Source organism: Thalia democratica, chromosome 1 (genome assembly GCF_965202585.1).
Source record: "Thalia democratica chromosome 1, ktThaDemo2.hap1.1, whole genome shotgun sequence".
Taxonomy (NCBI): Eukaryota; Metazoa; Chordata; class Thaliacea; order Salpida; family Salpidae; genus Thalia; species Thalia democratica.
Genome location: NC_139165.1, coordinates 66863434 through 66888809, shown reverse-complemented (window position 1 = coordinate 66888809; position 25376 = coordinate 66863434). Strand labels below are relative to the sequence as shown.

At 24.3% G+C, this 25376-nt stretch overlaps 2 protein-coding genes across 3 annotated transcripts; one reads left to right on the top strand and one right to left on the bottom strand.

Moving 5' to 3' along the window:
- Positions 1–2524: 2524 nt before the first annotated feature.
- LOC145831860 (BTB/POZ domain-containing protein KCTD12-like) lies at positions 2525–9639 on the top strand. Its single transcript, XM_082939208.1, has 5 exons — positions 2525–3044; positions 5248–5360; positions 7298–7454; positions 7708–7772; positions 9214–9639. Exons 1-5 carry the CDS (start codon positions 2610–2612, stop codon positions 9386–9388), a joined length of 945 nt encoding a protein of 314 aa, XP_082795334.1. The 5' UTR covers positions 2525–2609; the 3' UTR covers positions 9389–9639.
- Positions 9640–14192: 4553 nt separating this feature from the next.
- Positions 14193–18984, bottom strand: LOC145832479 (large ribosomal subunit protein uL24m-like). 2 transcript variants are annotated; one of them, XM_082939799.1, is made up of 6 exons: positions 18854–18984; positions 18393–18588; positions 17883–17943; positions 17635–17681; positions 15920–16029; positions 14193–14688 (listed from the first exon to the last, which is right to left on the bottom strand). In XM_082939799.1, the coding sequence occupies exons 1-6, from the start codon at positions 18973–18975 to the stop codon at positions 14508–14510; spliced, it is 717 nt and encodes a 238-aa protein (XP_082795925.1). In that variant the 5' UTR covers positions 18976–18984; the 3' UTR covers positions 14193–14507. The 2 variants fall into 2 exon arrangements, with proteins under 2 accessions (XP_082795925.1, XP_082795932.1); XM_082939806.1 differs by having other exon boundaries at positions 17883–17931.
- Positions 18985–25376: the final 6392 nt, after the last annotated feature.

Sequence of the window (25376 nt, the reverse complement as noted above, 5' to 3'; positions counted from 1 at the left end):
GATATGCATTAATAGTTTTAAAAAATTATATTTATCATATATAGTTATAGTTATCTTTCCCATTAACAACCCAGTTAAAGTGTGTTGATTCGTTGACACACTGAAACATATGTTGGTAGAATAAAGGAAGATTACTGTATAGTTTGCTTTTATTTATCATACATCTATACACTATAAAAAAACTAAAGTCTCATTTGTTTACATTAAATATCTAAGTATTACTTGCATAAAAAAACTTAATGTATAATATGTTTTGTTGTTTTAAATAATTATATGTTTTGGTTTTATTCCGTTTAAATAAGTATTATTGTTAGTACTGATTAGCTTGATTATTTAGCAAAACTTAGTTTACTGATTAAATTTTGAAAAAATAAATTATAAAACTAAATAGATCTTGAAATTGAAAAAGTATCTTTGAAAAATAAATCAAAGTGTAGGAGCGTAATAAAACTGACATGAAATTTTTAAATAAATTCGGTTTAAAACTCAAATTAGATAAAAGATTTATAAAATATAGAAACAAGTCCTTCAAACTTTGGATTTATTTTCTAAGACATTGTCAATCTTTTAAAAAGATTGAACTTTGTAGGCAATCAATTTTTTGCTTTAACTTTTAAAACTTGATAAAACTATTTTAAACATGTTGTCTTTTGTAGCTTTTCAAAATTTCTTAAACAAATAAACTACTTTTAAATCTATTCACAGTGCAACCAGTTTTAATTTTTTCCTATACTTTTCAAATTTTGTTAAAATTTTAAAGTTTTATTTTGTTCAACTATTAACATAACACAAAATTAATTTCAGACGGAAAGTAAATTAGGACATAAAAAGTTATAAAACTTACATTTTAAATAAATAAAGTATAATAGATTAATAAGATATGTAATCATTAAAGTTTTTAACTAATATGTTAAGTAGCTTTTAAATGTTTCAATAAATTTTAAACTCTAAAAAAGTACTTTAAGTAAAAGCTATTTCAATCTAAAAACCGTTTTGTCTTATGAAAAGCTGTACGTTTTGTTTAGTATAACAGAGTATAACTAAAAAATATCAAGATTTATCTTAAACAAAAAGGATTAAGTCTTCCTGCACCTTAAACGTAAAGCAAAGATACGGGCGACAAGCGAAAAAATCAATAAAAGTGATAGCTAAACAACTAAGAAAACTAACCTAACTACTAGACAAAAAGCAGTGATTTGTAAAGCTGGTTGTTTACGCGCTAAACAACAGCGAAGAGCTTTTCAATTTTTCTTTGCGATTTAATTTGTGAAAGTCTTTTTAGAATTACAAAACGTGTAGGATATACACACCTTACTAAAAGAATCCTTTTTGAAAAGTGTAAAATTATTCAAAGCAACGTTTTTGAAGCGACCTTTAGGAGTGTTTGTTCTGTAGTTTCGTTTTTATGTAATGTTATTATTTATATTTAAAAGAAGCGTACACAAAAACAAGACAAAGAGTTTTAAAGAAAAAATGAAACGAGAACCAAACTTTTAATCTCTAGGAACAACTTCTAATGCAAAACTGTTGTACTCAAACATTATACTTCAAAAAAAAACATTAGTTTATTTTTCTTTAAGTTGCAAAAACGTAATTTACAAAGTTAGTATATTTTTAATAAAAAAATCTGTTAAGACAACATTATGATTAATTTTACAGTTTTTTTAATATTTTAGTAATAAAAGTTAATAATTCTAGTAATCAATTCATTTTTGTTCTTAAACTAATAAATGAAACAATATAAACTTATGTTAAAGTTTGTTAAACATGAGTCTAAGCTTTATATATACACGTGTTCAATGACATCATCTAACTGTGAATATTTATTGAAGTTGCGCTACTTCCGCAACGTTTCTAAATACTATGTTTTAAGTAGATACATAAATTGTTTGAGGATATATACATTATACATATACACATTGAAAATAATTTTAGTAGGTTTTTTGTTGAGGACATGTGTTTTTTATGACTAAACAAATAATTCAGCAATAGTTTTTGACTAAGTTTGTGAAATATTTTTACCTTTAATTTTATTGTTTATGTTAAAATAAATAAAGTACTAATGTAAAACAAACTAACAACAACAAGAAAAAAGTATCCAAATAAATAAGTTAGATAGTAGTTGAAATGTTATAAGTTATTGTTCGTTTTCATAAAGAAGCCAATAAAGTGACTTAATAGTTTTTTCTTGCTTATTATGGTTTTTGTAGTTATATGTATTGTTTTTATTAGACAGCGTTCATTAAAATGGCTTTTAACTTAGCATCTTAAGACCAAAGTTAAAGAATTTTCCTTGTGTTTACAAAAACATTATCGTACAATGAATTTTATGCTATATGAGGTATTAATTACATTTTGTTAACAATATTTTTGGTGTTAAAAAACTCTAAATACTAATATTCTATATATATTAAGCGTTTATGTTCTTGTAACCTTTTATTTGTTTTATAATTTTGATAGTTAACAGAATTATTGTGCTTAAGTTTTTCAAAAATTTTAAATTCCTGCAATTGTTAACAGATTGTTTTTTATTTGTTTTAAGATTTCAAATGTTATTTTAAATTTGTCAATGACAGAAGAGGTTAAGCTACTAACTTTATAAATTAAAGATGAGTACATCGAACCAAAAAATAATTGACGTGAACATTGGCGGGGTAATTTACACTAGCACTGTTCATACTTTAACAGAAAAATGGCCTCGTTCAAAACTAGCCGACTTAATAAACCGATACTTAAGTAAAGATATGAGCACTGAAAACATTGGCATTCCGTTAATTCTAGACTCCAACAAACGCATTTTTGTAGATCGTGATGGTCAAGCTTTCAGGCAGGTTCTTGATTTTTTACGCCGACCTGAAACTGAATCTATGTCAGCAGAAAGTAAAAGAAACTGGTTTAGCAACATAGTGCCTACTCCTACTGATCGTTACCGATTAATATTGGAAGCTGATTTTTATGGTTTAGACCTACTTGCTAATGAATTGAAGAAACTTCAGAGACCTCCAAAACCGGCAAGATGCAACAGCAGGCCTGAACTAATGGAGGTATAAGTGTATCTATATTTGTGTGTTTTTATCATGTTTACAAAAGTAGTTTAAAGCTTAGTTTCTTTTAAAACTATCTAAGTAGTTAGTAATTTTTATTTAAATCAGTAATAAATTGTAATGTTTAAATAGATTTCTCCGTCTTAAATGAATAAACACGAACTTTTTGGTACACGATGAATTTTGTTTCGTTAAAAAACGCTTCCAAGTGCTAAACTGCTTCATATGTTTCTATATAAGAGTTTTTATTACATTTCAAAACTTTTTATTAGTCTTTTTTAGATACTAAAAAAGCATTTAAATTTGTATTAATAACTAAATAGCTCCTGACACCCGAAAGATTAAAACGGTTTTTGTTTAACACAAGTAAATTTTTTTCACATAATTGCGAATACTTTACTCTAAATATTAAACCAAAAACTACTTACATTAAAGTAGTTTTATATAACTTTATAAATTAACTAGTAATATACTTTTTTAATAATTATTAAAAGACATCTTTAAAATATATTAGCTGAATCTTTTTATACTTTAATAAAACTAAATTTTAGTATATTTAAATGTAACCAGTATATACCAAAACATATAAATAACTATTTTAAAATTTTTACTTAAAGTTTGAGCTTATGTATAAAAGTACTAAACTTTAGTTTACTCTTTAGTTGGAAATTTTTAACATTAAGTTTTTCAAGTTGTTAAACTGTATCAAACAATACAACAACCAAACTTTAATCATATTTGACATTCCATTTAACATTCAACATTAATTTAGGATGGGTTTTCATTTAAAATATTGTTCATAATATTGAAACAACCGTTCGTGGTCAAATCGTAAAAATAAACAGGTCTATAAGGTCAGAACATATAATAGCTTCTAGCAGTTCTGTACGTAATTATTTAAACAAAAGCAAGAAATTCTAGTTTATACTCGCCTTTACTTATTTTTCATTTATGATGATTATTGTACGATTTTAAACTTGACAGCCATAAAAGACGTTAAGTAAAAAAAATAAAGCTTAAATGGGTAGTTTTTGTAAACAATTTATGTAATTCAAGTCAACAATCTAAGTTTTGAACTTCATTATAGATTTAAACAAAATTGATAGAATAAAAAACATAAGCATTATTTTAAACATTTTTGATTTGACTAATAACAGAAAAAATAACTTAGTTAATCCTTAGAAAACCTTAAATAGAATGGTAAAATAACGTTAAAATCTACATTTAACTCTAAGCTTACTACTTTTTACTTTTGAATAAATCACTTTAAGTTTAAACAGGAAAATTAAACTTCCCTTTATTTAATTTCTAATAACTTTGGTACAACCCTGTTTAATAAATCAAACATAAGCAGATATGCAACGTAGAAGCTTTACAAAGTTTGCTAGATGTATAAAAAATCGATAAAAATTTAAAGTTGCATTTAGAGTAATATTTAATATAGTTCGAGTAAACTTTGTTTACTTATTATAGATAACTTTTAAAAAATATATATTTATTTATTTATTTTATGTAAGCTTAAGGTTATTTAAAAAAAAATTATTGTCAGCTTTGGAGCAACTCTTTTACTAAAAAATATTTATACATATAAAATTAGTTTGACTTGTTACTACGTTTTTTATAGTTTAATTATTGTAAAATTATATTTTTGTTTAGATATATAGAAAAACAATAATACAAATGACTTTTACTTTGTTTAATATTATTATTGTAATCTCTTAATTAATAACTTTAATTTAAATTTAAATTTTAGTACTTATATAGATAGTAAGCAACTAGTTTTTTAAACTTTAATCACTTTTACATTTATTTGCAAGTAATTAAGAGTTAATACTATACATAGTTAACAGCAAAATAATAGTGAAAACGTTTTATTTTTATAGGATTTGATTAAAAAATATCGAACAAATACACCGACATAAGTAATGTTAAAAGTTTTAACTTAAACCACAGTCAAACTGTCTTTTAAACTATAAAGGCTTTACATAAGTATTTTTCATGATTTCTTTTCTATAAAACAAACTTTTTTTTTCTAACATGGTAGCAAGAAACAGTGACTTTGACTTAGCTGTAATTAATAGAATGCTTAACTACGTTTGAATATGTTTAAATTTTTGAATATTTTGCTAAAAAAAAATTGTAAAAAGTGTTTCTTTTTTTTTTGATATTAGATAGTATCATACAAAAACCCCAAACTTTACAGCAATTATCTGAAGAAACAAGTTGTACTTCAAAACCACTTTTGAAAAAAACTGTGAGTTTGCCACAACCCCCAAAGAGTCGAAAATCTACAATAGTAGAAAATTCAACTAAGTTGTAAGTGTCAAGTTTATTGGGTTAACATTTTAGTTAATACTAACTTAACTTTTTTAATTATTAGTAAAAATAAAACCGGCTTTATGCATCAACAAGAAAATTTATGGTTAATCAAGTTGTTTACAATAATTTTGTAAGTTTGTAAATTTGTTTTAGATTACTAAGAATAGAATCAAAAATAAAAATTATAGTTATTTATTTAAATAATATTTTCAATAAATAGACCAAAAATTAGGAACATAAAAACAATTTTTTTAAAAATCTAACTATACAACATTTTATAACGTAAAAGATATCTATTCTAATATTCAGCAAAAAATTATGGCAAAAAAATCAAACAAATACAGGTCATTTGAATCGGTTTCATAATTGTAACCTTTGCTAGCAATAAACTTGGATGAATATATATTTTTATTAACGTTTAAAGTATTTAAAATAATTTTGCTATTTTCCAACTTTCTACGACCTTTAAGTAGCTTGACTGTGATCAGTAATCAAAAAAGTATATTTGTAAACTTTTGATAATATAATTTCTATCTATACTGATTCTCTAAGCACTGTATTGGTGGATAGGTCTAAAAAGTATTTATTCTAAAAGAAAATGTGTAATTTTTTTACAAAAAAAAATCAAATAAAAAGGTACAAACCTGTATAGTATACCCTTAATAATTGTTTTAATAAAAGCAATTTTTTGATAAATTAAGTACACAAAAATACTAAAAAGAGCTAAGAAAAAAATTCTTGCATAAAATAAAATAAAAATGTTAAATGAATTTAAATTTTACCTAACAACCAATACATTTATATTAAAGTTATTCTTTAAATCTAGTAATTGCAATAATTACAAACTTTAATTCAATTCATTTTACTGTTGTTTTTTTTTTGTATTAAGTCAATATTATTTCCAAAATAACTAAGATAAGTTTTATTAAACAACCCGAAATTTGGTGTTTTAAATTATTGGTTTAAAAACTCTAAATTTATAATTCATTAAGACAAAGGTATTTAAACTTAATACTTTTTAAAGCTGTCTTTAAACTTATTTAAAGAACTTTATACACAGTAAGCAGGACAATTTTAATAACTTAATAACAGATATTTTGTAGATGTTTATAAGTTAAAAAAATAAAACGTTTGTAGTGTGACTCATATAAGTAAGTTTTTGTCAACTAGTAGCAACGTAACACGCTTTGTAAACAATATTTAGTTTTTTAACGTTCTTTCACGAGTATTCATTAGTAATCTCACTCATTGACTTAGTTTACATTTGTAGCAAAAAATATTTTAAAGACTACGAAGATTAAATTAAATACTTAATAACTTAGTACTTAAAACTATTTAAAGTGTTTTTTTTTTTGAGACTAGACCTAATTTTTTAGATGACAATAATTCTAGTTCTGTTTAATTGATAAAACATTATTTATACATTTTTGATACATAAAAGATATTGAACTATTTTTTAAATACTTAATAAACATATTCACAAGTGTTAATCTATTACTTATACTTTTTTTGGCTAAAGTTTACTGAACAAAATTTATACTACCATGATTTTTTTATTTTTAAAAAAAATCAGGGTCTTTAACGATGTCAGCAAGCTTGATATAGAGGTCAAAGTTTGTTAAAAGTAAAAATATTACAAAAATTCAAAATACCAATAAAAACTGAAGCAAAATATTTTGATAATAACTAAAAACTGTAATCAAGTTCTTTTTTAGATACGGTTAAACATTAACCTACAAACTAATAGTTAGCTTTACAATAAATGTTTAATATAGTTTTGTATAAATTTACCAAATGTTTCATTATCTTACAGTATTTATTTTAAAAAATAACCTTCTAAAAAATTTTGTTTTCCAATCTTAACTTTAATCAGTATTTTTAAATTCTTAAAAGTTAAAAAAAATTAAAAAAGCTTTTTATTGAAATACAAACAGATCCAACATTAAATCTTACGGAGAAACCCAATATCACATAACGATTGGGTTCAGGGCTTCCTACGACACCTCACGTGACATGCCGACAAACGACATCACAAGGTTTCGTAGAATAAACCGTATAACTGTTGCTGGAAGATCCGATGTTGCTATGCAAGTTTGTTGTTTAGCATACTGCTTTTAGAACAAAATTGGGATAATAAAAAGTCACAAGCTTTATGTCGATTTTAATTAAAAATATTTTATTAAAACACTATTGAAAATGAGAGTTGTAAAGATAATTTTTACAAGTTTGAAATATATTGTTTTAAAAACTGACGAGAATAGCATAGTATTTTATTCATGTAGTTTATATTTCTAATTATAAAAAATGTAGTAGATAAACTGATACTTTTTTTATTGAATTTTAGGCTTTCGGTGAAGACCTAAACGATAGTAGAGATCCTGATAGAATACCTGAAGGATACACATGCAGGTATTCTTCTTAAAAAATTTAAAACAAATATACTATTACTTTAAATTATCTCACAGCATAAGAAAGTCCAGGCAAAGTCTTTGTTAGACTTTCACTGGTGTTTTCTTTTACAATTATTTTCATATTATAATTAACTTCACCACACGACCAACAACAAAAGAATCTGAGACAGCCTACGACCGGTTTCGTCGAAACCGGTCGTAGGCTGTCTCGGATAATGCTGTTGATGGTCGTGTGGTAAAGTTCTTTATTTAAACACCTCAACTTTGTTAATGATGGCCGTAATAAATACTACTTTAAACTATCACTTTAAGACATTTATATTTATAGTTTGTGGAATTAAAAGAAAGTTTCTATTCTCTAGGGTAGTAAAACTTGTGTAAATGCTCAAAAATTAATTTGTAGTTAAGTGTTGAAGACAAAACGTTTAGATAAAAAAAAATTATAGGAAATCTAACAAATTAGAAAGTATAGCAATTGAATGAGATAAAATATTCACAACTACATTTTTATTTGTTTTACTTAGTACGAAAGATTATGTTTGGTTATATATATTTTTTTATTAATTTTGAAAGTATTAAGATAAAATTAATACAAAATATATATTAGTTACACCCGTTACTAGTTGTTTCTTTTTATATGGCTTTTTGTTGTAAATAAGTTATGTTTATTTTAAAAAAGTCTACTTGATATATTAAAAGTTAAAGCTTTTTTACAAAAACTTCACTAAAGTTTAACAATATTTTTTAGTTGAACAGTTTTTCTTTTATTATAATGATTTTTAATAATAAGTTTATATCATTTACACTTATCCATTTTCTAAATATTTGTCTTTTAATTTGTATGTTTTTTTTCGTTGGTGTTGGATGTGTATTGTTTCATATGACTTTAATATTGATTTATTTTGTTTTGTATGATGAATACTGTATAATTTTTTTTGCAAACATAGCTGGTAAAATGATATATTTATCAGGCTTTTTCATTTGTTTTCTAAGTATCTTGTTTTGATACTAGCTTTATACAATGTATACTTTTACTGTGTATATTTTCAAAGATAGTTCGGTTTAATACTTTTCGAGGAACTACTGTAAAATTTTTATCAACAAGTTTGAGATAAACAACTTCTTCAATTTTTATTTTGTGTTTTACCTACAAATAGAAACTTTTAAAAGAAGAAAAAATATTATAGAAGTAGTAGATTTTTAAAAATAGTCAAAACATAAAACTTAATGAATTTTTTAAGTGAAAACTATAATAGTGTTAAAATAGATAGTGTCTTTTTTAAATTTATTTCTTCAAAGAATTTAATTTACATATTTTAAGATAACTGTTAAAAAGTACATAAAAAATATTTATAAAAATATTTCGTATAAAAGTCTACATGTATTTTTTTGATATAACTAACTATTAGAGCTTATAACATTTAGTTACAATCTTGCAGATACTATCTAAAACATAACTACCTAGAAATGGCATATGACACTTTGGCTTCGAAAGGGTACAAAATGATAAACTTGTTAATGTTAGCACCCTCAAGCAGCAACTTTTCATCGGGAAATTGTAGCAACTCGTACGTGCAATGCGAAGCAGTTTTTGTCAAAAACACTGTGATTTAAGAACTTTTTTTTGTAAAAACCGTAATGTTTTTTGGTTGCACTGTTTTAAAAATCCTTTTTTTTTTTTTGTGTGAGTAATTTTTTTTTAATTTTAACTTATTTGAGGTTGAAATAATTTTTAAAAGTATTTGATAGGTTATATAAGGTTTTTATTACTTAAATAAATAATTATTAAGTATAATTAAAAAAACACACTGCAGCTTTTATTTTTTTTTTTTTTAAATTCAAACAAAACTTTAACTATTTTTTGTGTAAACCAGAATAAAACTATTGTCTATCGATTTATATCTGCATTTATTGCTGTCATAACTTTAAATCAAATAACCATTGAAGTTAGAGAATACTTATGATTTTTTTAAAGGTCTTACGTTCATCAGCCTTGTATACAGCAATTCAGGGGCTTTAATAATATAAATGAAAATATAGAACAGAAGTCGTGGTTTACAAAGTATTTGATAAGATGCTATGAATAAATCTAAATTATGTCTATTCAATTTAGTAAATAAAATGCTGTATATCTTTTTTTTTGTCTAAAACTTAGAAAAACTGCTTTTAGATTAAATAGTTAAAACCAGAGTTTTATAAACTAATCGATAATATTATCAACTTTTTGTATTAATTGATAAAAATTGCCCTCGTGATCGAATAATTCTGCTAAATATTTATAGTTTAGAAATATCTTTTACACTGATGTTATTATGTATTTTATTAGCACTAAACTTTCAATATTAAAACTCATGACAACAAACCGTATTGAATACTGTAACCGTTTTAAATCTAGCAATATGGATCAGAAAAAAAGACTTTAAGTTTTTTAATTATGAAAACTTCGTTTGGTAACTAATTCGCTTAAGTTTTTTTTTTTTCATAAGCCTCATTTTTGATACGAGTCATGAACAGCAAGATTAAGTGATATTTTAAGTAGCAAAAAAGATGTTAAAAAGAAAGATACTAAAGCACTTTCCAAAGTCATTTACGTTTCCAATTAGCTGATATATATTTTTTATGAAAAAAAACCTATAACGTACAGAAATATTCTATTTAAAAAACTTAATTAACTAATTATTTTTTTATTCTGCACCTAAAATTAAGCTTTTTTTGTTTTTGTTTTAATGCTCTACTTTATAAAATACTAATTAGTATACTAGCTTTTATTTCAATAAAACAAGCTCATAATACAACTTTCATACAATTTAAATTTCCCTTTTTTTTTGACTACTTACTGTCTATTGCCCATTTTGTAAGATCCTGGCTTAAGTGAACCTTTTAAGTATAATTTCATTACATGGAAAAATGAAACATACGTAGGAAGTTTATAATCTAGCAGTGTTTTAAAAGCGAAACAAAAGACTTAGAGAAATAATGATAATGTAATTTATTAAAAAAGTATTTTACCTACACAAATAGAAAAGCATTCTTTTTTAATAAGTTTTATTTTTTTAAGTACTAAAAGAGAGACTGTAAGCTTTTAACGATTATACCTACCAAGTGTTTTTTAATATTTTAAGAACGAACATACATGTTCTGATAAACTTATACTTTTTAGTTTTCTTCTAATAAAACACTGTAACTTAAATATTTAACGGCAATAATTGTGCTTATTTTTTTACTAAAGAAACAATTTCTGTGTAACAAAGTCTAAAACTTTTGATGTTTGCAATTAATTTTAAAGTGTATAGTTATTAAGGCCGATGTCCTCCTCTTCGAGTATTGAAACAATTAGCCAAGAAATTATATTTACATAATTAAACTAAAGACTTAAAAAATTAAAAACAATTAACTTTTAATAACATTTGTTTTTGTATACTACGACGTCCTTTAAACTACCATTGATTGAGTTAAGCTTAACTTTAAAAAGTGTTAACTAAGAGCTTATAAATGTAATGCATACATTACGACGGTCCTGCATAACAAAACTAAATGTTTTAAAAATATATTTTTACTCTTAACTTTATTAAGCTTTCTCGTTAACTAGATTAAATTATTAAGCATTTTTTTGATAATTTGAAACTTGTACTTAGAAAAAATATAGTCTTAGGGTTAATTTTTCAGGTTGTGGTACTAACAGCCTTATTAAAACTGCTTTAAATTACAGTTTTAGTATATTAGGTTAACGTAAAAGTAAATATTTCTAGAAATATATATTTTAGCATTTATATGGTATATACTTTAGCGTAGTTTTAGGGTAATTCCACTAAAAAATTCTTATTTTGCTTTTATAAGCAATTAAATATCAAAATATACTTCTAATGTAGTATTATGCCTAGAAAACAAATGGTAATGTTATTTTGAACCGTTTAAACAATTTCTGTAGCTTTAATAACATTAATAATTTTGAAAACTTGTCAAGACTTGTTACATGTTTTAACACTATTTTTACTTAGAATCGCGTTTTAGTTATTCGCATTTGATTTTGTAGTCTACAACCTAGCTTGTTACCCAAGTTTAAACAGCACCAATGCTAGTCGATTTTCAAAAAGAAAACGTTTAATATTTATTTTACAGTTTCATAATAGATTACTGTCACATATCGCGAATCTACGCACTCTTTGGATACGCACTATCGTTTAGTTACGTATTTTAGAATTCTCAAAAAATACAAAAAATTGAAAATTCTTTAATATCGTAAATCCATCGAGTAAACAGTAATTTTTTATAAACAGATTATCTCGGTATTTGTTTAGACTTTGTCAAGTTATGTTGCTTGACGGTTTGATAAACACTTGATTGTGCCTAAGTATACTGTAAATTTAAAAACAACAGTATAAATAAAAATCCATCCTAGATAGATTTTTCATAATATTGATATTTTTGAATTATCAGTTTGCACCTTCCATAAAGTACTTAATAAACTCTATGGCTTTGCTCTTTACATTTAAGGTATCTCAACCCCCCTATATACCTTTATATCAAACAAAGTACAATATTCCATTCCTCACAATAATTATGACATAAATACTAATTTAAATATTTTAACTAGTTTGTTTGTTCCTTTACCAACTAATATTAAACTTGTCTCGCATGGCATTAGAGAAAAATTTGTACAACTTGAATGAAAAATATTATTGTAAACAATAAAACACGGGAAAGTCCTTAAACTGTATCTATAATTAAATGCATTATGAGAAAACAGCCGATAAGTTACGCACTTTTGATGTGGACACTAAGTAATCGGCTTCACGAAAGGTGATTGTATATTTTAAAACATAATTAATAAAAACTATTATGCTAATCTTAACTTATATGAACTAAATTAAGTATTGCAGTTTTTATGATCATGTGTTCATTATGTTAAAGTTTATTTTGAATAACTAATAAGTATTATGTTGTAAATAATATTTTTTATCTCATACTAACATAGGTTGTCTACTTTAACAGTAAACTTGTTTGAATCAAACTTTATAAACTATAAGTTACAAAAAGTCTTTTGGAGTTTACTATGAAGATAATACTGTCCTTTATACTTTGTTCAATATGCGAATTACGAAGTAAGAACCGCAGTGGGAAATTGTATAGTATAAATATGGTTGGTTTTTGTGTGAATAAGCTTTTTATTTTATCCAATTTAATGATCGTGAATAAATTAAATACATTTATACCAAAAGCTTTATATACTTATTAGCAATCATCATATTCGAAAAAAAAAATATTTAGTATGAGGTCAAAATTAAGACATAGCTTATGTTTTATAAGTCTTTATTGATATTAAATAATTTAGAAACATAATAACACTATAAAAAACAAATGTTCATTGTACAATCAAACTATATACAGCTCTTAAAACTCAACATATAAATATCACAATTTCAGTATTGCCATGCGATTTTTCAATATTTATTAAGGTTTTTCTAGCTTATTCAAACAATTAGAAAAAAATTATTCTCAATAATTTTTATAATTTTTTTTCAATACTTTTCTGGTCTAAGCTTAAAATTAGTTAAATAAATAGTGTTTTTTCGATTCAAAGATGATGGCTAGGCAAATTTTAAAATTTATTAGAACTTTTAGATTTATTTTACACCTTTCAGGGTTGCCACTCGTTTTTTCAATTTTTTTTCCAGGTTTTCCAAATGTCTTCCAGATTTTAAATAGTACGCATTTTTTGGTCTATTTTTAGTTCAAAGTTAATTTTATCTTAAGAAACTGGGTTAAATAGTATAAAAACATTGAAAAGATACTGTAAAGCTACTTTAAATGTGTTTTTTAATAAAAAAAACTTTTTGATGATGACAAGATATTTTTATCTATAGGATAGATTTTTTGTGTCAAATCGAAATTTTACAACTGAACATATAAATTGTTAAAATTTCAGATTTTTCCAATTTTTTTGCTTAAATTGCCAAATTCCAGGTAAAGTGATAACCCTGACCTGTTTAATGGTTACTTATCCTATTATTTTTAACGAAACCTAAAGTTAGGATAATAAGGTAAGAATAAAATACTTTATCTATTTAACTAAAAACATATTGTTAAACTCTTGTATTAATTATCACAATTCGCAGTAAGAATTTCAAACTTTTTTTTAATTACCCTTGACATTATATAACTACTTTACGCCATAGGTGTTTTTTAAAATAAATAAATCTTAAGTATAAAAACTCCCAATTCTTAAAATAAATTAAATTTATATAAATTTTTCAATAATATTTTATATTTTTCACGTATATACTTAACCAAAATTTCGATTTAGACAGTTTTACTGTAAAGGCTTTCAAAACATATTTGTAATGTTACTGTTCAAGAGATATTATTTTTTATAAGTAAAGTTTTACAATTTTTTACAGTAAAAAAATGAGTCATATAATGTTAGATGGTTATATGTGATTGTTTAAAATATGGAAAGGTTTTTACACAAATTTTTATTTCCAACAAAAAACATTCAATAATTTCTATTTATAATTATAATCTGTATTTTTTTAGTGGTAATTTTTTGAATAGCGTAAAACATAGTACATAAAAGCTATATTTAAAATAAACAAAAAGAAGTCAATAGCTCATAGCACAAAAAATACTATTAAACAAAAACGTTAAAATCGGAAATTACCTATTGTGAAAAAAATCATACTACAATACAAACTATATTGTCCTTAATAAAAAGCTAAAGGAAAATAAAGCAATATTAATACCAGTAAGTTTTTCTTCGTGGTTCATCTTGCACGTTGTAGTGGTTAGCGAGCTCCTCTTCCCAGCTGTCCAACGACGGAGTGTAAGTCATCTTCTTCGCTTCCTCTCCATCCGTGTCCTTATCACCGCACACATACTCCCTCTTCATCGATCCGTCAGGCAGGTACTCTGGCGGCCTGAAAGATAAACGAGTTTATTAACCACAAATTAACTTTGGATACTCGATATTAAAATACGAAACTCTGCGCGTTTATAGTTATTGTTGTACTAACAGTATTAGACGTACAAACTAAACTAACTATAATCATGCTATTTAGAATTATTCATATACATATCAAGGCTTTTATAATAAAACATACTAACACCATGGACTACATTTCGAACAGGATTTAATTTTCTCTATCAATCAAAAATAACAAAAACTTATATCTAGTTTCTGCATCAAAAATTATTTTCTCATTAAAAACAATAATAACCAGTACTAAAATTAATGTTTTCTAAAATAAATAAATAGTTTTACTTATTAAAAGTAACTTCAGTGAATGTGTATATATCTTGTAAAAATACTTGGATATATTCATAGTTTTTTTACTAATTAAGCCTTTTTTTTCATTGTAATTTAGTGTTCACTGAAACTGTAATTGTCTAAAAAAATAAATTTAAGTGTGCCTAATAAAAAATAGTTAAAAAATCAAGCTAAATATTGTTTTAAGCCTCGAGATTTACTTGTCATATTCAAAATTACCCGGGAGGTAGCTGTACTTTTACAAAGTATATCTATTTTTGTAAAAGTTAAAAACAGATAGTTAAGCTTATTCATATATACAGTATACTTTTTTCAATTTTTTATTTAAATAAATAAACTTTAAATACAATAAAAAATTAAATAAATATTAAAAATAAATTTGGTAAATTATATAAAACTTTTACTTATAACATTATAAAAGCACAACTTAAAAAAAAAAGTTTTTTATATATTAAACAATGTTTATTTTGATGAAAAAAAGCAGATGTCTATAACTAGTTTTTTTGATTAAAAAGTTTAAATTATGTTTTATTTCTTATACTAGCATATCATGGTTCATTTTAAGTGTATCATTATAGCCAAGTTAAATCAAAGGTCAAAAAATTTAGAACTTGAAATATATTTTGATAAGTAAAAGTTTATAAAAGCTTTTGAATTTGAGCTTAATATTTTTTTATTCTACTTATAATATAAGAGATATATTTTCTTCTAAATAACAAAATATATTTTATAAAAGCATAATTTCAACTATTTAGTTATTAATCAAAATCTAAATTAAGTAGTGAGACTTTTTCTAAAAAAATATATTCTAAAAATAAACTATTTAAACTTTTCAATTTTTGATTAAAAGCTAAACTAAGTAGTGAAATTTTATAACCAACCAGTAAATAACATGACCGCTTTTTTTTGAAATTCTAACTTTTTCACCTTCGCTATTTACTTTAAATTCTACATCAACAGGTGTTTCATCTTTAGGATCGAGTAAAGAGACCTACGAATATTCAAAACAGTCTATAAATATTTAATAACTTGCAATAATTCTCAAGAATGTTTTTAAATTTTTGTGTATGCAAAAAAGAAAAGGGGGGTCAAGCGGTCATTGACATATATCTTTCACAAAAAGCACTACTACACAATTTAAAGTTACACTTAGTGTTAAAAATAAAATAAGGCCTTTATAAGGTTTTTTTATTATAAAATATTTAAAATTTTAATTAATAATGAAACTTTAAGACTAAAAAGATTAAAACTTAAATAATAATAAATTTTAATTTATATTGAAACTTTAGACAAAAAAAGAAAACAATTACAACCTCATGTTTACTCCTAAAAATACCTAAAACCTAAAAAAAATAATTATATTCCCTTTCAGATCTATATTTATAAGCTTTTATACACATTTCTTGTCATATTTGCTGAAAAATATTATAAAAAAAAAACAAAAACGTCTGTGACGGATGTGTTAAGAAATTTAACTCTTAAAATTATTTTACATTGTCCGAGAAATAACAACGAACTTTCGAAAAGAATAACAATTTTTTAAATGAGAAACATTATACTCTAATTTTTAAATATTTAAAGAATTTTTACTGTATTTGACACTAAACCAAAAAAAGTTTTTTTTATAAAAAATTAAAGGTATTTTTTAGCAGTTGCTGTAGACCTTAATTTTGACATGAGTTGTAGGATTTTTGGAGTTATTTTTAAAACTCAAAACAGCAAAAATTTGCTGCATTTAAGCTTAGCTAACTTTTAATATACTTAAAGTATAAAAGAACCAAACAAACTTATTTAAAGAAAAAAATCCCAGTTGTATTAAATAAAACTCTTGGCTTAATTTTTTGGTCACTAAAATGGTAAACGGCTGCTAGGGTGCATCTGGTCTTCAATTGTATATTTATGTGTAGTATAACTTCTATAATATGTTGCCCCTCAAACATGAAAATTTGGTAGTAGAGCAAAGCTTAACTTTTTGTGCGAGGCAAATCACATAAATAGACAGCACAAAAAAAATAGCTTTCTACCTTTTACCACCGTCACGCTATTTACATTTTTCTGAAAACAACCCCTATGTAAATTGTATTAGACCTTAAAATTTTGACCTTTGAGTTTTTGACTGAAAATTTCTTTACATGTAGCAATCATCACAAAAACACATTATACGCGTTTTTAGACAATTTGAAGAAAGTTTCTAGGAGCAATTTTTTGCTTTCTTCAAAAAAATTTAAAAATAACAAAAAATTATAAAAAAGTACAGAAAATCTAAAAATACCTCAATGAAACTTTCTTCAAACTATTACTTTGTTTAGAATTTAACAACTAATATTTATATTATTTGTTTCTTAGTTATTAAAACAAATAGCATTAAACGAAATTGTAAAAAACATTAAAACTTTAAAACAATTATAATTTAAGAAGTTTTGGGTATTAAAAATTATTTCAACTTTTGCTTTGACAAAATATTACATTTATAAAAATCAAATTTTACAACCACATAAAACTGGAAATATTATAAAAACTTATTAATAATTCCAGCTGTTATTACTTTAGTTGACATCAAAAAGTTTAAATAATTAAATTATGAAATTTTAATAACCTGGTGATGTTGAAGTGGTTGTTCTTTTCTCTCGCAACCAATGTTATCTGTTATGTATTTTGATTGATGAAAAAATTAAATTTGAATTTTCGTAAAAGCACTAGTTTAAAAACTAACTACAACTATAAAAAAAAAACACTACTTGAGAAATAAAATATTAATGTTAAACATTTAAAAAAAATACACCTTTTACATTAGTATTTCAAAAACTAATGTTATTATACATTCTAAAATAAAAGTTATTATACCTCTGGTTTGATAATTGCAGTTTCTTCCGGCTACAATTATCACATTTCCCTGAGGAAAAACCTACATTAATAAATATTTTTAACATAAAATTGTTATAATTTTAAATACTAACATTTTATGTAGGCAAAAAAAAATTAGTAAACAATTTGTATTTTGTAGGAGTTTTAAAACTTTATGACTCAAAAACTTTTTAGAAATGTAAATACATGATACACTTGACCTATAGTTTCTTTTTAACTAACATTTAATATGTAATAACAATTCTAATTAAATCATCAGAGAAGCTTAAAGTTTTTTAGGACTAAAGAAATGTAAACCTATGAAAATTAATTTAATTTTTTTCGAAAAAAAATTTCAAAAGCTGACCATCACTTTTCAATTAACCTTATGACTCAAATAAAAACTAAATTAAGCAAAATATTTATAATTTACTTCAAATACCAGATTATATCAAAGTTTAAAAATAATTTATTCAAAACAGTTATGACAAAAAAAAAACATTGTTTTACCTTTGAAATAACTCCAGTTTTTCCTTTGTCTTTTCCAGCTAATACCTGAACTTTATCACCTACACGATACAGCCATTCATTTGGATCCACCACTTTTAATTTATGTACATTATTCTCATACCATCCAATACTCTCCCCAAGTTTAATTTTGTTTTGTTCTTCAGGTGAGTAAGGAGACTCACCTGTCCATTTGTACCTGAAAATTAAGAACTAAGTATTTAATTAATACTATTATTAAACTATGCAAGTTCTTAATAAATCTTTATGTATTTTTTTTTAATAAAAGGTTTTAAAAATTTATAAATATATTAACAAAATGCATAATTTTACCTTTACCCATTTGTACTTATAGTGGCAAAAAAATGTAATTAGAAAACTATACTTATTTGAAAATCATTTTATTGAAATTATAAATATGAACATACTCTTATAAAATTTTGAAAAAATGAAAAATAAGTTACCAGTATGGAGGCTCATAATCTCTAGCTTGATAATCTCTCCATTTTTTAGGACCATAACGAATAAAGCGATAATGGCGAGGAATTTCACTAAATTTATCAAAAAGAACTTTGGTGAGTCTCATTGTATTTTTATTTCTATAAATAAATACTTAAGTTGATTTTTTTTCAATTTTATTGAAATTAATGAAAATTTTAACTTTACCAAATTCATATCTAATTTACCAAGCATATATTAATCATATTTCACAACAATAGTTACTAGTTTCTTTCTATTTAAAGATAATTTATTGAAAAGTTCTTCTTAAAACAAAAAATGTTGTGAATATGCAAAATGAAAACTTTAATTCAAGTTTATATTGGCAAAGGGAAAAAAAAACTATACATACAGATTGAGAAGTTTAAAAACAATTAAATTTCAAACTAAAATAAATACTTATAATGTATTTAAATAAATCTTATCAAACTAGAACAATTAATTTTCCAATACTTACTGTTTATTTTTGAAATAAATAAACAACATACATTTTTAATTTAAAATTTGTGTAAAAACTTAACTTTAAAAGAAATAGTCTTCAATTTATCAAGATATTTATAAAGCTTTCAATTATAGCTTGTAAAAATAAAAATAATTTATATACTCATTCCATTTATATTCTGTTAGATTTTAAGTAAAAAGTACCACAGTCAAACATAGAATGCTGAAAATAGTCTTTAGTTAAATTTATTTGGTTTTAAACTCCAGTTTATAATCCAGATAAACTATAAACTAACTTATATCATTACTAAAATACTTGGTAGAGATAAGTTTTTTACCTAGAAAATAGTTTAAGTTTGTGTAGAAAAACAACTCATTCAGACTTAGACAAATAAATTTGATGGGTTTTTTTACTATCTTAAGACTACTTTCACGCTCATTCTCAGCTAGGATATTGGGAGGGACACTCTCTTACCTTAGCTCTTTTAGAGTTTGTAGAAAGTACATTGTCCTCCTATGATAATGGAAATGCAGTATTTACTGTTTTAATAGATCTCAGCAAGGCCTTTGACTGTGTGAATAGGAAGATTTTGTTAGACAAATTAGAATATATTGGAATAAATGGAAAAATGCATAAGTTAATAAAATCATCCTGTTAAGTTGAAATATTTAACTGAAAGAAAGCAATTTGTTAACTTTGGAGGGCATGAATCAGACTGGGAGGGTGTAGAAGTAGGAGTGCCACAGGGTTCTGTATTGGGACCACTATTGTTTTTAGTATATATAAATGATCTTCAAAACAACATCAGTCTAATGTATTAAATTTTGCTGACAATACATTATTATATACCACATTTAAAAAAGACAATTACAAAACAGACACTGCATACCTTAATTCAAAACTAGATAATATATCAAAATGGTTAAAAGATAATAGGCTTAAACTAAATACTGATAAAACAAGATAAATGCTCTTTCACTCTGGTAAAACAGAAGTATGGAAAAACACAAATTCACATATAAAAATAGGTAACTCATCCATATTAAAGGTAGAAAATTATAAGTATCTCGGTTTTACAATTGATAGTAACCTCAATTGGTCTGACCATATTGAAGCAGTAAAAATTAAGATATTGAAGACAATAGGTATTTTATCTAAAACAAGGTACTTTTTAAATCAAACTTCCTTGTACTATAACATTAAGGGCATAGGGGGGGGGGGGGGGGGGGGGGGGGGGTAAACACCCTTTTTTGGTTTTTTATCTTATTTTATATAGTTTTTACTAAGCTGCAAAATGCTTATAACAGATTTAAAAAATTCAAAATAGTTTTTGAGATATAGCCGGTCAAAGTTGGAGGCAACAATAGGAACCTTATGGGAGACGCAAACTAAAATGGCAAATAAATAGAAATCACTAAAAATCTATCTCCTCCTACATTTTTTGAGATAACTACCTCAAATTTTCAGGAAATGTTTCTTGCAATATTTAGAAAATTCTGTCGGAACAGAATTTAAAAAAATTAAAAAATAAAAATTTTATAACAAAAAGTTTAAAAAAAAATTGTTTTTTTTTGTTTATTTTTTATATAAAATTTTTAGTTTTTAATTTTTTAAAATTCTGTTCCGACAGAATTTTCTAAATATATCAAGGAACATTTCCTGAAAATTTGAGGTAGTTATCTCAAAAACCGTAGGAGAAGATAGATTTTTAGGGAAATAGTCTATTTTTGCCGTTTTAGTTTGCGCCTCCCATAAGGTTCCTATTATTGCCTCCGACTTTGACCAGCTATATCTCAAAAACTATTTTGAATTTTTTAAATCTGTAAAAAGCATCTTGTAGCTTAGTAAAAACTATATAAAATAAGATAAAAAACCAAAAAAGGGTGTTTACCCCCCCCCCCCCCCCTATGCCCTTAATTCACTTCTGATGAGTCATATAAGATATGGTTTGTTGTGTTCGGGTAGGGTAAGTAAAACTAAAATAACTGAGATTGGTAAACTTATTAAGGGCATGGGAGGGTCAGACATTTTTTTTACTAAAAATAACATTGTATCATATATAAAAGCTTAAAGTACAAACTACAAGCTAGTTTTTATAGAATTTAAAAATTGTATTTAACTTTTGAGATTGTAATATTTATAAAAAGTTTCCAATACAAACGTATAGACCGCAAATTTTTTAACGTCAATTTTCTTAGTAATTTTAAAAATCACTAAAAACCTATCTTCTCCTTTATTTTTTGAGCTAGAGACCTAAAACTTTTAGGAAATGTTCTTTTTGTAATTTAGAAGACTTTGATTATTCAAATCTTGAAAAAATTAAAATATCAAAATTTTAGATAAAAAAACAAAAATATAGGTGGTTTTTTTTAACTAAAATTTATTTTTCAATATTAAAAAAAATTCTGCGTTCAATCTCTTTAAAATTTATTAATACACTTTTTGTAAAAATTTGAAGAAGATTGCTTAAAAAGTGAAGGAGGAGATAGATTCTAAGTGAAATGGTTTTTTTTTGCATTTTTAGTTTGCGCCTTCTATCAGGAACCTATTGAGGTCACCAATTTTGATAGCTCATATCTCAAAAAATACTCTGAATTTTTTCAAGCAGTTAAAAATGTCTGATAGCTCAGATAAAACTCTATAAAATAAGATCAACTTTTAAAAATCAAGGTGCAACCTCCTATGCCCTTAATAGAGCATTAAGGTGCATTCATTTTAAAGGTTGAAATGAAAGTGTTAACAGTATAAAAATAGAAAAGAAAATATTAGATGGTAAAAATATGTTTAAGTATGAGATAGGAGTTTTTATGCACAACTTAATTAACTTTCAGCCTTACTTTACAAATGTTAATAAAATGCATAATCATCTAACAAGATTTTCAGAAATAAACTATTTTTTCCCAGGTAAACAGTCTTTTTGGTCTTAAAACATTATTCTACCTTGGTTGTAAACTATGGGAAGAATTGCTTAGAAACTTAATAGATCAGAGCTATCTTGGAGCATTTCAATATGGAATGAGAGAAAATTTACTTTAAAGACAATCAGAAAAATATCAAGCTTAATCTTTACATACCATTAGTTAAAATTATATTTTTATATTGGTGTTAGTTTTTATGGGCTGATTGCTGTTGGTCTTATAAACTGGGTGTAAGTAGAGCTGGATTGGTATAGGGTGTTTTTATTATTTTATTTATTGTATATATTGTTTAATTTGTTTCTTTTATATAAAATTTAATAGTTTTGTTTTGTCCTTGTTGACAGAGTGATTAAAGAAGTAGATGTATTACTTTTTTCTTTTTTAGTTCTATTTTGTAGTTTTTTGTTTACTAGATGTTAAGTGTTTATCTTTTTTAGAAGATAGAGATTCTAAATTTAGGTATATAAACTTGATATTTTTTAGAAATTCTAATTATTTTATTTTATTTGTAAAAGTTTAGTTTTAGGTTTACAAATAGTTTATTTAACTCAATTAAAATACTTTTATTATTACTTTATTTTTTCAGAATATTTCTTAAGTTTTAAATTTTTATTTTCTAAGTTTAGCTGTTTAGTGTTAGGAGTGATTTTATTTGAAGTAGTTCAAACAAATTCAATCAATTATTAGTGTTAGATTTTATTGATCAAAACTGAATTGTTTAAAAATCTATAAAACAGTTAGGCAGTTTTTTTTTTGCTCTAATTTTCATTCACCTACAAACACATATACTAGAAATTTAAAGACACTTTTTTTAAATACATGGTGTTCTTACAGTTTTATGACTATACTATATATTTTATGTATACTGACATTACTAAGTCTCCCCTCTTATTAATTTTGAGATATTTGTTGTATTTTTTGTGGTTGCTCTTGTAGAGAGGGCAACAAGAAAAATGTGAATGTACATGATCATAAAAATCAAAATCTAGGGGAGGATAGCCTATGATAGACTATGGTTTCCATGGTCAATATTGGCAGTAATGGATTGAAAAAGGTTGCTTACCATTTTTAAACTTAAAAAAAAATTATTTATAATTACTTTTTAAGTTTTTTGTTTATATTTTTTTATTATTGTTTTAAAGTTAGCTCAAAGTATTAGTTACAAGTAAATGGTGTGCAGCTCGATGACCGAAAAGTCTTTCTCCACACCAATCCATTGACCTTAGTTGTGAGTGTTCACATTTTTCTTTCAATGATATTTTTAGTTTTTTTATGTTTAATATGATCCTAGCAGAATTATAAAATCTTTATAAAAACTATCCCCTAAAACAATTATTCTAAACTAGGGTTAAGGGACTTCTATAAAGTTTTTTTTCTATATATACATACATATGTCTAGTAGCTGTAGCGGGGTTCAATCTTATAACAATTAAGTTTTAACAAATAAGGCTTGCTTTATTTTAGACAAATCATTTAAAGATAGTTTTTAATAAAAATTTTTAATTATACAATCTAGAGTTCTAGACATGTCTTATTAATTTATAACTTTTCACATGAATAGCCTATTATAGTATAACCTAACGAGCAATCTTGATTGAAATGTTATAAACTTATGTTCAGTTTAAAAGACATGATTTAAAAAAATCAAACAAAAGCAACGTTTATCAGCAGACAGTATAAAAAGAAATGTAGTAATAAATCTAAAACAAATATTTTTATTATTAAAAGCTTACAGCTTAGTTTTTTTTACCAAAGTTTCAACAAATATAATAAATGAAATGGAAATAGTTTGAATTTTCAAATAAAAGTTTTAGATATTAACTAAAAGTTTTAATAAGTATAACTCTTGAAGAAAAACTTATCAGTTAATAAGAAAACTGACTGCTAACGGCGTTTTTAGTCCATTTTTCGACCGTCCTGGCTAGTCAAGATCTACAATTTAAAGTCCTATCATGCTTTCATCTAATGATTAAATTAAGATAATGAGCTTCGTTCTTAAATTTACGTCAACTATCCAGCTTTATATAAATTCTGTACTTTAGCCAAATTTTTACTCTTTTTGCATTAACGTTTTTTTTAATTACAACAGTGATTTCTTAAAATTTAGTTTCACCAAAGAAAGTTTTTTAAAGTTTTGATTTCAAATAACAAATATATAAATTAATACAAAAAATACCAAACTTTTTATAAAGTTTTCAAATTGTTAAAAATGTTGTATACGTTTTGCTGTTTGCTTACTAGGCTTATCCTGTTGCAGTTAAATCTTTAGCTGTGTATAGGTATATATTTACTGTTAAAAACAATTTAATAGGCGTTGGTTGTTGTTGTATTCAAATTTAATTGTACAACTAACACTCCATTAGAAGACTTTTAATTTTTCACTTTTCATTTTGCATTCTAGAAAATGATTTTGAATTTTGTTTTTTATTTAATGTGTGCTTTTCTTCTTATATGTTTTATTCTTATAAGGAAAATAGATGAAGTAAAAAGTTGGTGTGTAGCTCGATTACCGAAAGATCTTTCTACACAAAAAGTCCTTTGACCTAATTATTTGAGCGTAGATTTTTTCCATCAAATTATTTATTTGTTTACTTTTAAACAAAGATAAGCATCTTTTTAAACTAAATATAGATTTTTTTTTAATGTTTTAGAAAATATAAATTTTTTAAGTAGTAAAGGCCTGATGTAACGGCTTATTATTATTATAAAAAAGTTTATTTAAAACTTTGTAAAAGCTTTTTTTTAATAAAAGTTTACCCAAATTTAAAACAAAATTTTAACGATAGAAACAAAAGTTAGTTTTATTTTGTCAGCAAACTTGAATAAATCTTTAATATTGTGTTTTTTAATTTTCTCTAAAACAATATCATTTTAATAAAAAATCAGTCAATCGTTTTTTTCTTGTACCTACCATAAATAATTTTGGTTTTAAATTGCAATCCTTTTTATGTATATTAAAGTGTCCTTAAATCTTTTACATTAAGAGCCTAATTTACTAAAAATAAATATTTTCACCAATATATTTATGTTAGTATCAACTTAACCTTTTAATTTTATACCAACATTCAGTTTTTTACCTTAAATGAAAAGTCACTTGTTAAAATATAGTGCGATGATTTGATTTATTTT

Bases quoted from the DNA above. Each gene is read 5' to 3' on its own strand.
- LOC145831860 (XM_082939208.1), top strand. From the start codon at position 2,610: ATGAGTACATCGAACCAAAAAATAATTGACGTGAACATTGGCGGGGTA. The intron at 3,045-5,247 runs GTATAAGTGTAT...CAAACTTTACAG, and splicing joins GCAGGCCTGAACTAATGGAG to CAATTATCTGAAGAAACAAG. The intron at 7,773-9,213 runs GTATTCTTCTTA...ACAATCTTGCAG, and splicing joins CCTGAAGGATACACATGCAG to ATACTATCTAAAACATAACT.
- LOC145832479 (XM_082939799.1), bottom strand. From the start codon at position 18,975: ATGAGACTCACCAAAGTTCTTTTTGATAAATTTAGTGAAATTCCTCGC. The intron at 17,944-18,392 runs GTAAAACAATGT...TTATTAATGTAG, and splicing joins AAACTGGAGTTATTTCAAAG to GTTTTTCCTCAGGGAAATGT. The intron at 14,689-15,919 runs GTTGGTTATAAA...TTTATCTTTCAG, and splicing joins AGCGGTCATGTTATTTACTG to GCCGCCAGAGTACCTGCCTG.